This window comes from Necator americanus, chromosome I, assembly GCF_031761385.1.
Source record: "Necator americanus strain Aroian chromosome I, whole genome shotgun sequence".
Lineage (NCBI taxonomy): Eukaryota > Metazoa > Nematoda > Chromadorea > Rhabditida > Ancylostomatidae > Necator > Necator americanus.
Window position 1 is genome coordinate 35,789,704 of NC_087371.1, and position 17,342 is coordinate 35,807,045.

Here is a 17,342-nt window from a genome sequence, read left to right on the forward strand (position 1 = left end):
GAGGACAAATGGGAGGCGGGTCTCCTGAAGCACTGCTTTTCCTCCATGAATACCACTAATCTTAGCAGCCTCAGCTGCCCTATCGCCGCGGTTAAACGTAAGCAACAAAAATAAATAAAACCTCAATGGAAAAATGCTTCGTTTTTTTTCCACTTGACAATCCATTTTAGAAATCTGAAAAATTAACAAATGATTCAAAAATTCATAAAGCTACTACCTTGCGAATGCGAGCAACCCTCTGACTAACGGTGTGTAACATTATTTTTTAAATTAATGTTATTATTAAATAAGATTTCAAAGAGTCAGCAGCAAAAATTACAATAACATCATTATAGGCATGCAGGTTTAAGGTAATAAGGTAATAATAATGCAATTATAATTTCTTCACCAAAAATAGGCAAAAAAAAACTTCATTTCCATTTACGTCTAAAGCACAGAACCTATGCAATTAGTTAGAAGAGGCTTAGAAATGAGTTAGAAGAGTCTGATGCCAATTTATCAATCCTGAAGGAAAGAAAGACTTGGTTGGCACTAGGGCGGTTTCAAACCGTTTACAGTAAATCGGATAACTTATCGACTGAGCCACAACCGCCCATGTACACTTTTTGAAATAAAAATGCGAAAAAAAAATTAATTAAAATTCGAAATTGGCGGAAGTCAATAGTGCCAATTAATGTTAGAAGACAGCTTAGTTATTAGAAGAACACTAATAATAATAATAATAATAATAATAATAATAATAGTAATAATAGTAATAATAATAATAATAATAATAATAATAATAATAATAATAATAATAATAATAATAATAATAATAATAATAATAATAATAATAATAATAATAATAATAATAATAATAGTGATAATAATACGATTTAAAGTTTTACTTATTTTGTTGTTGTTTATTTATTAAATATGCAATATTGACACCTCTGCAGAAAACAATCGAATACAGTTATGATACATCGGAATCAAATGAATCCATGTCGGCTATGGAGAGCGACAATAGAGAGATTTTCGAATGGATAACGCACAATGTGTAACACAAACTAACACAGAAAAAAAATGTGCTCTAGAAATTTTTAAAAAAATAACATAAAAATAATTTCAGCAGTAGAAATAATTTCACATACGACTCTCTGAAGAACTGCATCAGAATGGCTTAAGAGCACGTCATTTGGGAAAACAGAGGAGGCTTAAACGAGAAAGGATGAGGAGCCGGCAAAATTCGCTACTCGTCATAGAATTCGGAACACTCTGACGTGATCAGCGCGAAATGTTACGGCGATATTTTTCCGCCAGCGAAGAATTTACCGATGATCTACCTCAATCAATGTGAACACAACGTTTTTGATCAAAAAATACTTGCTATACGAATTTACACGTGAAAATTTTTGGAAATAGCTAAACTGGCTCATCTATTTACCACTACACTTCGTCTACGAAATCAAACTTATCATTTTCAGGAGCAAATCCGAGGAAGTAGTTGTAATTCATGTGGATAGAAAAATGAGTTTATATTCGCTGTACATAGGAAAAGAATTAGTAGGAAAAATGAAGAGAGAGAGCAATCTATAAGGGGCGTTTTTTTTCAAAGATTGAGTGAACACCAGGAGAAAGAAATTACCCTTTTTCCGGGGTTTTCCGAAAAAATAAGTGGTCGTGGTCGATAAATTCGTAAGAAATACAATATTTCTATCTCTCTGATCTCAGAAATGCACTAAGGTCCATCTTAAAATTCGTCAATACATGTTTACACATAGGAAGAGAACTGAAAACACAAAATTCTTCTTATAAATGAATTGTTCAATTGTAGAAGCGTCTAAGAACTTTCTAAAGAAAGAAATTTGATAAGAGAAGGGCTCTAATGCAAAAAAAAAATTTCCTCTTAAAAAAGTGTTTTATTATAGGTGCAGTAAAAAAAAGCACAATGAAATCATTCTGCGACTATTCTAGAAGAACTGAGTTCAATGGCGAAATTGATCGGGACACGACCAAAAATCCACAAGGTAGATCAAACAAGCCACGATCTACAATGGAGCGAGCAGGAAGAAAGGATTTCCGAATTTCTCTTGTCAACTAAGACCACCCGTGGAAACTCGCAAAACCTTGCAAAAACCCTCCCCCACGCAAGGCGTGAGGGTCGTCCGGTGAAGGACCCTCACGCCTTGCTTGGGGGAGGGTTTTTGAACCGTTTTAGTTTAGCGTAATAAAATTGACCATAAAGAAAGTAATAAGGATAAAGTCACTAGTATATCAATCCGCTTAGGATGCGCCAACCCGTTTTACTGGAAGTCATAATCGTTGAAGTTTTGGAACACGTGTTGGCCTTTACAATGTTTACCTGCAGGGGCCAGCCGATGTGTCAAGTCAGTGTTTCTATCCTCCCAGACACGTCTGGTACCAATTTATCGACTCCGGAGGGATGAAAGGCTTGGTTTGCACTAGGACAGTTTCGAACCATCGACCGTACATCGGAGTTCTAACCTATTGCGCTATACCCACCTCAATTGACTGTGACATGGTAGTTCCCAGCGATATCCCAGTTGTAACTTAGTTCCATACAAGATCGAATCAACATCTCCCTCGAAAATGATTTTTCTTCTCTCAAAAAGAAGAAGTTTCTGGAAACGTTTCTGGAAAGAGCAGTACCAAGTACCATGAAGGCGGAGAGTTTTAAAAGGATCAAGAGACACAGCTCTCTCCGGAATCCGGGCGGCTTATCCGAAAATCACAGTGCAACATCACAGCACTCAAAAAAATAGAAAAATATAAACAAAACAAAAAACAAAAAAAAACAAAAATACGAATAATATGAAATAATAACTACTAATAATATAAAATAATAAATACAAACATAGAAAAATAGAACTTGAGATTATTTACGTACGCGAATAGGATGTTTGCATGGATTACTGAAATCTACATGTGCCAGAAGAGGAAGCGGCCGTAGAAAGCTCGCCAAAATTTATGCCCATGGAAAGAGGCAAATATCACGCCATAATTCTGCAGCTATTCGTTTTCGTATCGTTTCAGGAATGGTTCAAAGGCAGCAGCGACTTTTACGCAACATGTATTAATTGCGAATGAAAATCCAGATTAAGGCAGTAATTTTTGATTAGAACCAGGATTATTATAGATTTATATTATCACTGTTATTATCATTATCGATCGATTTCGATTTATTCTGGCTAACTTTTCAACAAAACAAAAAACTCTTCAGAGTCTGGAATATCAAAAAACACGTGTAATATAGCCCTCAGACGCCTCGTCATCCCATAAGAAATGACTTAACAAGCAGATTACTTAAAAACAACCCCAGAGAAGCAGACCACAACAGCGCTCTTCATGATATCCATGAAATCGTGATGTTAGCGGACCACCGATTGTTAGAATTGGGCCGCTAATGCTAATTAATAATTATGTTCTGTTCCGTGGCTCCGTTTTGAATGCGAAACCTTTACTGGGTGCTCTATAGACTGAGTAATGTGCTTTCCCATGTTTAAGGAGGTTTAACGGAACGCCATACTTCAAAAAAAAAAAAAAAAAAAAAGTTAAGAAAAAAATTTTTTTTTTTTTTTTTTTTTTTTTTTTTTTTTTTATAAAAAAAATAAAAAATTTTTTAAAAAAAAATAAAAAATCTCTCCTTTTTCCTCCTTTTTTTTTTTTTTTTTTTTTTTTTTATTTTTTAAATATTTTTCAAGCCTTAAACCTCAGATTAAACTTGTTGCAGCTGCCCTAAACGTATTTTTAATGAATTTTTAATGATTGACTTTTTTGGTTTTCTAGGAATTCGCCGGATTGTAATGAATTAGAAAAAAACTCTCAAGAAAAAAACTCTCTCAAAAAACTCGGTTTTCAATACTAATTTGTTCTCAAATTAAAAAAAAAACAAAAGAAGAAGTGGAGATGAATCATAATCATGAAAATAGTCATGAAAAAAATAGAATTTTTGAGGAAATAGTGTCGAGAGAAAGAATTTAAAGGCTTCTAATTAATGTAGGCTTCGTAATGCGTGTATTTCCTCTGAAATAGAAGAATGAACTGTAAAGGAAGAAGAAATAAAAGTGACCTGTTCTTATTTTTATATGGAATATTTTGTGGTGGAATTGTAATTTTGCTGCTCTATGATTGTAATTTTCAACTAATTCTAACTAACTAACTAACTGTTTCAACGACGCAATTTCAAAATGTGAAGACGAAATTTTTTTGACTAATAGAAGGATTTGTAAAGTTTGTAAAGTAGAACACCTTAAAAACAAAGTTTGTAAAATAGAACACCTTACAAAAACATCTTTGCTCAGATAATCCCATCAAAACAAAATGGGATAAAATTGAAAAAAAAAGAATTCGAAAGAAAATAATATAGCTTCCTACCCAAAAATTCTCTGCCCATCTGGAACTAACCATGTCAATAAGGACACGCGGAAGTGTGGAAGACTTGTTTTGGAACTTGTTTAAAAGATGGTAGCTAATTTAAGGAAAATTGCTGTGTAAATATTATTTGCGTCTACGCGTCAACTATCCAGAATGTACCTAATGAACGTAAAATTGTAGTCTGATGACAATTTTCTAATTTTTACAGGGATGTGGCTGGAACCATACCCAATTTTATTATTGAATGGTATATATTCATATCTAACAGGTGCACCTGTTTCTCTTTTTTCCCTGGATTAATAGCCACGCCGAATATTTGAGCATTTCACAAAATGAAAACATGAATCGGTGAACTTCTTCGTTTTCCAGCCAGAGATATATTCAAATTTATCTAGAAGTTAAATATTTGCCAATATCTGTTGTTTATTCTCTTTGTAGGATCAAAACAAAGCTAGGATCTTTCCCAGTTTCTTTTTTTTTTTTTGAAGAAATTACAAATTCTCAGAAATAGAAATTCTTCTTGAATTAAATCTTGAAAAAATTACAAATCCTCAGGAATAGAAGTTCGAATGTGTGCTGCCTAAACAGGTACCATATTTGACGATTGCGTGGAATCTGTAATAATATTTTTTTTTTCATTTTCAATCAGCCATAGATCTCGATGTAATACTGGGGATGAATTCACCTTTTTCTGTTAATTCCCAAGAATTAACAGAAAAAAAATCTAATTATTTTATAAATTCTACAGTAGCTTACATTCGCATTACCACTGTCACCTTAAGGAGACGTCCCTTTCAATTCCATCAGAACAGCTGATGTCAGTGGAGAATTAGTTCAATTCCAATTTAAATTCCAATTTTTCTAAAAACATTTCCAATTTACGAAGCTAATTAAATGTTTCCATGATTACTTCTAACAAAAGTTTTGGAATTGACACAAATATTCAGAAATACTGCTTTTGATAGTATAATAAATATGGAATATGAAAGAATTGAGCACTGATTCGGGAGATATAAATATTGGAAGTACTAGGCTAGTATAATCTTTTTAGTGGATATTTTTTATCCTTTCTACTTTCTATTACCATTCCATTTTTATTATTATTATTTTATTTATTCTACAGAATGTAACATTTGTTCTACATTTACTTCTAGATTGGCGCGTCAAATAAACGCAAGAAAAGAGAAAAAAGAGAGGAAGAAAGAAAGAAAAAAGAATGAAGATAAGAAAATTGAGCAAATACATAAATAAATCAACAAAATAATAGAGATACGAACTAACAAAATGGAAATATTATAGAGAATTTTTTATGAGTTGTACTTTTACTCATTATCCAGTAAATTGTCAAGAGATTTTCACGGGATGACGGATTTAACGAATAGGAAACTGGTAATTATTCTTTATCTATACTATTTTAATTCTTATTATTATTTTTTACTATTTTTCTTCTTATTACTTCTTTTATTCTATCTATATTATTGTTATATTATCTATATTATTATCTATATTATTATTTATTTTATCTATTCTATATCGAGAATTTGATGCATGACTCAAAAATATGGAATTTTAGGCTTTTTTCTGGATATATTACATATTATATACTTATATTATTATTTATATATATATTTATTATTTATATTTATATTATTATATATTATATATTTATTCACTAACTTCAGTAATTGATTCTAATTTTCTTTTGATTTCACTAATTCTTGACCAAGTTATTTATACTCACCAATGTTTTAATGTTCTTCTAAGTGTACAGTATACCCTGTACGGAATACAATTGTAATGCTGAACTGAAAAATCTCAAGAAGGACCTCAATAAATCCTTGAGAACACATAAAGCTTGGAAAAAAAGGACGAGAAGTGTAGACGATACACGGACACGGCGGGGAGCCGTGTGCGTTAATGCCGGCCATTCATTATCGGGACAGCCGCCGCTTCAAACATAAAACGATGAGTTTTATTAAATTCCCTTCCGAATCAAGCTAGTAGAGCACTTTATTTACATTTATATCTTTATTTATAAAATATTTACGTGCACACTGATTCAGCTGATGTTCCCCGGTTATACAGCGGTTATTTCAACCATAAGTCACGATAACAACTTCCCAAATCGATTTCCTCACTTGGTAAACCCGTCATGTGAGTTACGACTTCCAGGTAGTCCTTAACGTTCATGGTTGTCTCAAAAAAAAATTCAGGATTCTCTCAGGATCTCTCACCATTGACAAATTCTTGACGAGAAGCTGCTAGTGCTGGGGAATCCTGTCCTTCAAAAACGTGCCCGTCCAGTAATAAAGTAAAAGGATAAAGTTTCTGACGTTAATCAATCCGCTTGGGACCACTTCAATTCAGAATCGTTTGAGGTTTACGAACGTGTAACTGGCCTACACAATGACTTGCAGGGGCTAGCCGATGTGTCAAGTCAGTGTTTCTGCCCTCCCAGACAAGCCTGGTACCAATTTATCGACCCCGGAGGGATGAAAGGCTTGGTGAGCACTAGGACGGATTCGAACCTCCGATCGATCGTGCAGAAAGTGGAATCTCTAACCGCTACACTACGCACGCTCATCTACTAATATTGCTTCAAATTCATGTAGACGTCATTGAGAATGAGAGAATGAGCACCGTACCCAAGATGAAGAACGTTTGACCCCTTAGTTTTGTTTTTCTTTTCGAGAAGAACGCAAAACTTTTATATGTACCAACTTTGATGATCACCTCAGCGTATGAATAACCTTCGTTCCATGTAGTTCCCCATCCTCCTCCTCTATGCTTCGGTTTACGAACGGACTACAGGCAAAATAACAGATATAACAAAATAACAAAAAAATAACAGATACCAAAATAACCAAAGGAAGAGGTGGGACATTAAATGAAGGTAGTTCAATGGGCGTTCATCTTAATAACATTTGAGAAATAGCTGATCATAAAACACTGGCAATTCCTAACTATTTATAAAAGATTCTCCTTAACAACGAGAAGAAAAAAAATCCAGAACTGCTGGTTGGCGTCCCCGTGTGATAATTAATAGTTCACGCAACGCATGTGTACTTTTTGTTTTGTTTTTTTTTTTTTCATCTGAAGAGAGCTATTCAATGAAGCTCTCGAATTCGAAGTACAAATGTTTGCAGCAGCTAATATGGGGGCTACAATGCACTTATACTCACAGAAGCGCAGTAATCGAAGCTTTGAAAAAAATATATTTTGTTCCTATTTTAAGTCAGTGAAATATTCTCTGATATTTGAACTATGATGTCACTATTAACGAAAAAAAAAGACAAAAGTGCTATGCGAATATACCTCATTGTGGACCGATAGAGGTGGATACAATTTCTCCTGGGCTATGCTTCCATTCGAGAAAATCCATCGTAAAATTCCAGGATGGTCAACTAGTTATTCCTGCTCGTGTAACACAGTTAATATGGTCGGTCATGACGTGACTGCATCACTCGGCACTCAACATACTTTCGTGATTGAAGTCAAGTCGATGAATCTTCGATTAAAATGATGATAATAAAATAATGAAGAATGCTTCACGCACTAGCAATGTATTAGAAATGCAACTGTGCGATTGTCACATTTTAACCGAGTAGAACTCAAGCAAATGCTTCTTGTGACAATTCATTTCATTTGATTCCATTTGGAAATGAAAAGATCTGCTCTTTTTTAAGTCATCTCATTACAAATACACCCTATATCCATGTCTGCTCAATCAACTGTTCTTATGCATATGATAGGAAGTTCGTGCTTTCTGTTCATTTTATTCAGGTTCACAGCACAACCCAATGCATCAAGAATATGCTATTATTTGAACACTAACATGCGCCACAAAATATGAACCGTTAACTGTTTGCTGAGAGAATTTAAACAACAAGAAAACAACAATCTGTACAAAAAAAAAAGATTTTCTATCTCTTGTTCTTATTATTACATTAACCAGAAATACAAATAGATTATACATTAAAATTTATTAACCAAAGTACACCAAGGCCTCACTCACGAAGAGCTACAAACTGGTGGAATGTCTCAAGAACGTTGGGATCAATGTCGGAGCTGGAGAACAACTCACGTCGGAGATCACCCGTAAATTCGTGCAAATCGGTACCATGCTGCAATTGGTATTGAATGCAAAGCAAAAATACAGTAAAGATACTACTGAGTAGTAACTTCTGAACAAAAGAAAATAAAATAAAAATTGCATGAATGCAGAGCATGTCACTCCTCTTTCACTGTTTGTTCACCTACTCACTGTTTGCTTGTGTTTCTGTGATATTTAAAACGACTCTTTCAATAAATGACTAACCATAAGGAAGATTTGCTTGAAACGTCCATTGATCCATGCAAAATATGCGGTACGAAAGTCTGTCCCTTCCGTTTCACTGTGAACTATGAATTCAGTCAGCAAAACCGTGAATTTCTGCAAAATCATGAAAATAAAGCTTACAAAATCTGCATAAATCTGTCAGCTCAACTTAACAAAGCACAGTCACAAATCAAATATTGTATAAAGAAAAATCCTCACATGCAAAACGTCAAGGAACAAAGATTTCTGGAAGTCCTTCAAATTCTCAAGTTTTTCTTGTTGCTGATCCAGTTCCTCTTGTTCACGAGTTTTCGTACCAACCTCCTCCATCTGTTACAGAACAAAAACTTTAGAGTTGATTTCATTTCAGTATATAGGGGAACGCAAATCTTACCTCTTCATTCTCAGTCTTTTGACGATCCACCCTTCTCTGCAAAATCTTCACATCATGAGCCACTTTATGAATGTGGCGAGACAGTCGCTCCAAAGCCGTGTTCAGTACTTCCCATATCCACTGCCTAGGGACAGATGACATATTCTCAACTGAATAAATGATGAAATGGTGAAAGTATGCTTACCGATCCGTTTCGCTTCTGAGGCTTTCACTAAAGATCCACGATATCACAACTCCACAATCCAAAATTTGCATTTTAAGCATTTTGTCGACCAATATAATAATTCGCTATAAAATAAATGAGTGTACCCAAAACTAACAAATTCTGGCACAGCAAAACTATTTCTACATGAGCCACAACGCAATAAATGTTCTCAAAAATGGCTTTGAAATATTTCAAAAAATATTCACCAGATGATTATTTTTCCAGCACTGAAACAGGCAACAAAGAAGCACTTCCTGCATTTCATCAGAAGTGTCAGCCACTGTTTTTAATGTGGTGCTATATCTGAAAAAAGAAATCAATCTAGTAGTGAGAACTTGTGATCGAAACTCGTGCCTTGGTACTAACGCCAAAAAATCCAGTTTCTTCCAGTAAATCTGATTAACACTTTTAAATACGGCGAAAAAAAAAGATAAAACAAGCTATTATCCGAAAAGATACGGATTTCAGAGAGAATAATGTGAAACAAGGGGTTATGCCCACTAACACGCACCTTGAAAGTGCAACGAAAGTGTGACTGAACGACTTCGCAGCGGTTTTTAAGAGAACCTGCAAAATGATCTATTGGTTTTCCAAAAAGAAAACATGAGAGGGAGAAAACGAACTAACAGCGAAGAAAATCCCAAACATGTCAGGATCGTAACGGCCATCTGGTTCACGCATTTCGGCCATTATTGCGTTGTCATCGGCACGAGCAACTATCATGTCGACAAATTTCACGGCAGCTTCGTGACCAGGTTGTTCTTCTAAAAAAAACCCTTCAAATAATCAAGAAAACAAAGATTTCGTGCATTCTAATTCCTTCCGTGCAATTAAAAAAGAAGATACGTGATTACCATCATCAAATTTGCACACAACATCCGGCGGAGGAGGAATCATTGAAGCGAACGACTTCGGTAGGAATTCCTTCAGCTGACCATAGTACGAAAGGCGACGACATTTCTCAATAACTTCGCGTGCGAAAATCCGTTTTGCATCCCACCGATCAGCCTGAGTACAGAATATTCATAAGTACAAAGAAACCAACACATATCTATATCCATATCTATATATCCTCACAGTAAGACAATCTTTCCAATCATTCCATGACCAACGGAAGCCGAAATTGGATAAGTGGAAGCTGAACCAATCCACAAACCTAAGAATAAACGTCACGAAAATAGTGGATTTATTTGATCCGATGAAGTTAAAAATACCTGTCAAGACACAGAGGCTGCATAGTAGCTGCACGCTGATACAAAAGTTCTGAAGCCTGTGCCAAGACCTGTGGCATAGTTGATGACTGCAATCTGCACAAGTCCAGAAGCAGTGGGCCTGTAAAGAATTACGTATGCAACAACTATTATAGACCATCCTTAGCTTGGAATAAAACGTGAACTAATATTGTTGTAATAATAGTTGTTATATGCAACGTGTATCGAATTGAATTTAAGCGTTTTAAAAGAACTTACCGTAAAATCCAGTCGGCTGCGGAGGATGTGGAAGGCGAAAGAGTTGGGAAAATAGCACCTCCAGTATCATGTAAGAAATAGGAACGTTAGCTCCACGAGCGTAGTTTGTTAACTCCTCCGCACTAAAAATATAAGATATTGATTCTAAAAAAGTTACGTCCACAATGATTTTTTTTCAGGATCGGCTCTTTGTCACGGTCCCTTTCTTTTAGTTGACTGAATGCATCTGTTGGGTCAAGGTATTCGGACTGCGTAGTATTTTTCACAGATGAATTTCTTGAAGAAATCTTACGCAGAAGAAAGAAAAAACTGCCATTTGAAATTCTGAATCCAGTCGTCTACGTCTTGCGTTAATCAATACGGTTGGGATGCGCCAACACTACCTCTTCAATCCAGAAACGTTTGAGGTTTGCGAACGCGTGTCCAGCTTCTACAGTGGCTTGCAGAGGCTGTCCGATGTAAGTAGTTAAAGTTTTCACTTCCAGACAAGTCTTGTACCAATTTATCGGTACCAGAAGGAAGAAAGGCCTGGTTAGCTATAGGGCGCTTGCGAACCATCGATAGTGCAAGGCAGTGGGACCTCTTACGAACAGGGTTGCACCCATAAATACAAACTCACCAAATTTTCCTATCAGCAGCATTAAAATCGACAATCCAATTCAATTCCTCTTCTATTAAAAATCGTTCAATGGAATGTGCACCAGGAAGGACGGTACCCTAGAAAAACAACAACTATTCATGGTTGTTACTCCAACAGCAAGTTTTTTGTACCAAAAATCTATACATGCAAAAAATGGAATGTAGCAAACAGAACCCACATCTTCAGGACAATCTGCATAATCGAAAAGTCGGAAAACCACCATAGGTAGTGGATAATTGGAATCGTCTTTGTGGACGGGCGGAGAGAAACTGAACATAGCGGAAAATAGACTGAGTAATCGGGAACAAATAAAGTACAAAGAATGAGAATATTTACCCTGGCAGGTTGTGTTGCAGTGCGTCCTGCAAAGCGGCATCAAAAGCAACGTAATGTCTTGGGATTTGTTTTTCTTTCCAGTCATTACTTCGCAATGATTTCACTTGTGCCAAGAGACAATCCAAATAGTCTTCCTGCTCGTGAGGTGTGCTCGAACTCCATACTTGAAGCATCTACACTTTTTCGTTTGGTGTCACAAAATCAATAAATTCAAACAATTGAATGGAGGATTATACCTTGACATGTAGCTTCCTTCTTCCTTCTATGTACTTGGTAGCACCTTCAAGGATATTATCAAGTTCGTCCTTCTTTTTTTCGCTCAGTTCAAGGCCAATCCAAGGCAGTACACGTAGAACAACATAAACAAACCAATCTGTGCGTGCCTTAAAAACATTCATTATAGTAGGGCTTTCTCCGATTAACAAAAAGAAGTAGCGACCTACTTGCGGTACGTTTTCTTCGAACGCAGACTGCAGTAAGCCTTCGAGGAACTCAATAATTGAACCCAACGTAAGAACACGACTATTGCCGAGATCGCAAAGAAATGTGATCTAAAGAAATTGAACATAGACAACGGTGAACAACTGTGGAACACATGAAGCAATTAGGTTGACTCACAATATGCATTGCATGCTGATAGTCCTCTGCTTCAAGTTTATCTTGTAAATCTGAGACCAATTTTTCCACTATCTAAACAATTACGGATAAGAAGAGCTGGAAAAATGAAAAATTAGCATAAAACACCAAAATAAGAATACCTCTCCACCGAAATTGAAATTTTTTGCATTCAAAAGACCAACCAATGTCGAATACACTGTTATTTTATCAGGTAATTGACATACGCTAAAAAACATTGCATTAAAACACGAATTTCATAAAGAGACAGCCTCAAACTCACCAAAATGTAATAATTTCAATTATTTTTGTTCTGTATTTATCCAAGTCTGCCTCCAGAAGCGAACATAAACTCTCCATATTACTCTCTAATGAGGATGTTGCGCTCTAAAATCGATATTATGGTTATGGATCCAGGGTTCGGTAGAACAGTAACGTTGCTTACGCTTTCATCTACTCTTATGATGAGGTTTTGAAGCCTTCGTTCAACTTCGTCATACTCTGGTAATGGACGGCGTCTTTTCGCGTCTATCTCGTAATCTGCAGAAGGTGATTTTCTCCACATAACTGGTTTTCTTCTCAGTGATGCTACTTTAGAAAATGTACTATTATTAATAGTACTAAATAAGCTCACCATCACTGGCATGCCTCCTGCGGTTGCTCATTTTGGCGAAACAAGGTGCTAGAAGGACCTATCTGAAATGAGAACTATCAATTTTGATTCACTACACTCGTCAGCACTGTTCATTAACTCCAAAATATGATTATACAGATCAACAAGGACACAACAATAGAAAACTTGCAAGATTCTATCAATTAGTTCGTCGCTCGTTTGTAAATCACCACGTAAGGTCCACCAAAGTGTAATCTGTCCTCAAACATCCCTGTCTGTTTTTCTTATCACCACAACTATCATTATTCAACAGATTTAGGAATGAAAAGTCCCTACTAGATGACAGAAGGTCACTGATAACAAAAATGAATGCAAAGCTGATTAAGAATGAAGTAGATTGGAGGACTACCCTATGTTGAATCCACGAAAAAATGACACCACATATCATCACCGCTATCATGAGCAACATTAAAAAGATGCCCGTAATTTACAGACTGAGATGATCACCACCAAAAAAAAAACATCCCTTAGATCGTCCCCGCACAACGTTCGTAGAAGCAAATCCTTAGATCCTCAACCACGAAGGTCACAACTTCAAAGGAGTTTGCAAACTTCGAATTTCTCGCCAGTTCCACACAATTTCTCGATCCCAAGGTCCAAAATTTAAGATCAAATCCCGAACTTGCCATTGCCTACATGATGACAGCAATTCACGGCGAATTTCGCACTGGCATTCTCGGCGCGCCGTCGACTAAGACGTTCCAGTGAGAACTCGTACAACCGTCAGCAGAACTCGTCCACACCCGCCTTTGGATTGGGTATCATCGTACTTGTTCTAGAGTAGAATGTTACGGATAATGAGTGTTTTGTGATGTAGTGCAATTCGCCCAACGTTATTCGGTCCGATGGAATGAAATAAAGCGCTTTAGAGGGGTTATTTTGATAAAGCGTGGCTCGGAAATAGTTGGTACGGTCTGTCAGGCATTGCTAGGGATTGCTGTATCGGCCTCAGTCAGGACTAGTGTTTCTTTTAATTTTACTTCAAATTAAGGGGTTGTACAAATCTATATACGACGCATAAAGATGGGAATTTTTCCCATCGCGCCCGAATATCACTAAAAATATAGAGACGTTCGTTAACGTACGTCTGACGGAACGAGTACCATTCTCTCAGAATAATTCAGTGCAATGTCTCGTTTTAGCAGATAAATATAAGACAAATGGATAAAGACAATACTAAGTAATAGAGATAATAGTAAATATAATAAGACTATTGAGCTTCAGAAAAACGTTAGTATATAGCATATTAGCCGTATCTTTACATTAATAAGAACTTCTACCTACGGAATAATAATCTCAACTTGATCTTGTTAAGAGGCAATCCTAACGGCAGTTGTTTAAATGTGGTAAGGAAGCAGTCTCACCGAGTCACAGTACACATTCCCATCTCCCGAACCATGTGATGGAGGAAAGGGAAGCGGCAGGTGTGAGCTCTCCGCATCCAGGGCCGCAGGTGAGTACCTGAGAAGTTCTCTCCGCACGCGAGTTCCTCGCGCCATTTCCCGCGCCCGCGCGGGAAACCACACGAGCCAAATTTGGGCTTCTTGTTGCTTCTCGATCTCTCTATGAGATTACAGTATGACGAAACTTGTACTATTGGTAATAGTAGACACAATCTTAGCGATCGCGGTCATTCATTGCCTGACCTCGCTGCCCTCAAGCTGTACATGTGCTTTAGAAAAATGGTACGGATTGTCAGCACTTGGAAATCAGTAAATATTCAAAATTCCAGAAGAAAAGACCTAAGTCTTTGAGTGATTCCACGAGTGCGAGAAATAACGGTAACAAGAACATTTTTATGGATCTTTCCCTTTCCTCTTGAGTTGTACTTGTTACAGATATGGTTGTTACTACGCTTCTAGTCGAGTTTTCTAAAAATCCTTTAGTTCTATGCACGAAAGCAATTTTTACTCACCAGAGATCCAAGAACTGCTGCAGTATTCTACGCGTTTACCCACTATTGTTAGCCTTACTTCAAAAACTGGAAAAGACGAGAATCACGAGAAATTGGAATTCTGAGGTGGAGTAGGATGATGCGAGTACAAATTTCTTATACATATGTAAATAACCGCATAAATACAAAATATAAGTTATTACGTGTGAGAGAAACTCAACAAATCACTTCGACAATATTTCTTATCTCATGTTTTATTTACGCACTTAAAAATGAATTCCCTCCTGGATAAAAACATTTTATAGATCGATCTCCGGTTAAAAATAGCAACTGAGATGTCGTAGGCGTAGGAGCTATCCCATGAACATTTATATCCATCTGAAAAGATATATAAGCTTAGCAGATACTCCAATTATAAAGTTCTTTGAAAGAACAGCACTCACTTTTCCACTCACATCCTTGCCATAACCTAATCCTATAGGAGTAATGTCTATGTTGAAATCTACTTTAGTAATTAACATGGAATACGCCTTCGTCTTCATTGAAAACGTCGCCAGCAATAAACCATCATTTTCTAACCTTAACGAAACTCTTTCGTAAACATTTATTCATTTTCAGCTGAATGTGAAGAACCCACCGACTGTACATCCTAAATAAAAGACAAACAACTGAATACGGCTGCATTCCCAGTCGTTCCAAAACAGATACATCATCAAAAATAACGAGAGATGGAGGCGGATCTCCAAAGGGAAGCTGTAAAACAGCTGAGGAAGATTTTTCTCGACAACATGTAACCTTACTTTCAGGTAAAATGAAACTCAATCGCTAGATAGAAAATATAATGCAAGTTTATGTGGCATAATGTAAGTTTATGTGTATGTTAGTTTTTAAAAAAATAGTGGATCTGCCTTTTTGTACCGTTGTAGACAGAGGCCAAACAATTTAAAAAAAAAAAAAACCAGCAAGTATTTGAAAATTCATATAAATGTGGACTACTACAGTACTCCCTAGAGCAACGTCTGCGCATTCAAGCGAACTACTAACGGCATCTTTTAATGGGGGCACTTGCGTTGAAGCTAGTAACTGTAAAAATAAAGAAATCACCTCATTCAGTACTTTCACAAGATTGTCCGCATCGACTCGGAACCCATCTCCGAGTAGACTATCCAACTCCAAAACAGTTATCAAAGAAGGGTCCCAACGCAAAGCTAGCTTCCCAAAAATCAACCTTAAATTAGAAAATAGAAATTGAAACAACGAGTCTAGTAATATACTGCACGAAATCACCTATAATTTTGTTCTGTTTGATGAGTAGTAATAATAAACACACGTTTTCTTCGAGTAAGGAATGTTGAGCAGTAATGAAGCTGAAGAAAAAGATCAGATGATGCTCCTGAGTATGACACCACACCAAGTCCGTGATCAGAACCAGTCACTTTTGAGAGGAGATCTAACATTGTTGGAATAGACCTGAAAAACTCGATTAACCTATTTGTAGGTTGACGTGAGAAACTAAAAAGAAGACATATTTACAACGAAAGTTCATATTTTCAAAATTATTACTTGACATTTTATTTTTTTAAGCGAAGTAACGCGACTTCGTGGTGGGATCCTTGGCCAGCTTTATACTTCTATCGCAAGCGCAGAAGCCTACGCAATTGCACCACAAGTTAGGTATTTTTTTGACAAATATGCATAGTCCGCTAGCGAACATGTTATGTCAGCCGACGTATAACTTTTGAGAAACTAATAACTTCTGAACAACAGCGAAGGTGAAAAATCGATAAGTCGGTGACATTGGTAAGTTGATAAACCTCAATAGGCTCCGTTTTCTATTTTTCATTTAAAGAATAGTCCTTCGTTTCTTAATCGTACATGATTAAAATTAGTTCATAACCGTAGAGGAAGCAAGAAAAAAAACTTGATTGTTAGTATGGGAACGCTTTAACGACTATGGAATATTATCCTATCATAGCACCATTCCCTGCCACTGCTAACGAAGTGGATCGTCAGGCCGACATCAAAAGCTTGGCGGCGACTGCGTACGACCATGTCAACGCAAATACGTAAAACAGTTTTTGAATGCCCAAAACCATCCATGTTTATTCCATCAAAATTGAAATGAGGAGTCAATATATTCAAGGGAATAAGTTGAAAGAAACAAGAGGATCACCAAGCCTTTTTCGAACTAAAAGTGTGCACCGTAATATATTGAAATCTTAGCTGAAAATTCTCTGCCCAGAACTACCTATGTAAGATGGGACCTCAGCAATCTACCAGTTATACTCCCCGTCAGCAGCAGTGGGTAGGATTGCCAAAATAGTTCGCGGCGTTTTTGGGTGTTGTTTGGCGGTCGTCGCTCGCTGTAGGTCCCAGGAAATCAATCGATACCTCAGAAGATCCGAAAAAAATGCACACTTT

At 36.4% G+C, this 17,342-nt stretch overlaps 1 protein-coding gene across 4 annotated transcripts; it reads right to left on the bottom strand.

Annotated features, from left to right (window-relative positions):
- Positions 1–8,384: 8,384 nt before the first annotated feature.
- On the bottom strand, positions 8,385–16,378 carry RB195_007913 (uncharacterized protein; the record flags this gene model as incomplete). Of its 4 annotated transcripts, XM_064181798.1 has the most annotated exons (27): positions 8,385–8,501; positions 8,696–8,809; positions 8,915–9,025; positions 9,090–9,213; positions 9,274–9,377; positions 9,501–9,597; positions 9,806–9,861; positions 9,922–10,058; positions 10,149–10,302; positions 10,372–10,450; positions 10,509–10,626; positions 10,764–10,885; positions 11,383–11,480; positions 11,582–11,672; positions 11,740–11,912; positions 11,976–12,122; positions 12,183–12,290; positions 12,358–12,429; positions 12,498–12,582; positions 12,638–12,741; positions 12,800–12,894; positions 12,989–13,036; positions 15,188–15,299; positions 15,365–15,500; positions 15,559–15,674; positions 16,026–16,149; positions 16,209–16,378. In XM_064181798.1, the coding sequence occupies 27 exons, from the start codon at positions 16,376–16,378 to the stop codon at positions 8,385–8,387; spliced, it is 3,012 nt and encodes a 1,003-aa protein (XP_064038558.1). The 4 variants fall into 4 exon arrangements, with proteins under 4 accessions (XP_064038558.1, XP_064038559.1, XP_013307912.2 ...); XM_064181799.1 differs by lacking the exons at positions 15,188–15,299; positions 15,365–15,500; positions 15,559–15,674; positions 16,026–16,149; positions 16,209–16,378 and having other exon boundaries at positions 12,989–13,019; XM_013452458.2 differs by lacking the exons at positions 8,385–8,501; positions 8,696–8,809; positions 8,915–9,025; ... (17 more) ...; positions 12,800–12,894; positions 12,989–13,036 and adding exons at positions 13,037–13,050; positions 14,943–15,008.
- Positions 16,379–17,342: the final 964 nt, after the last annotated feature.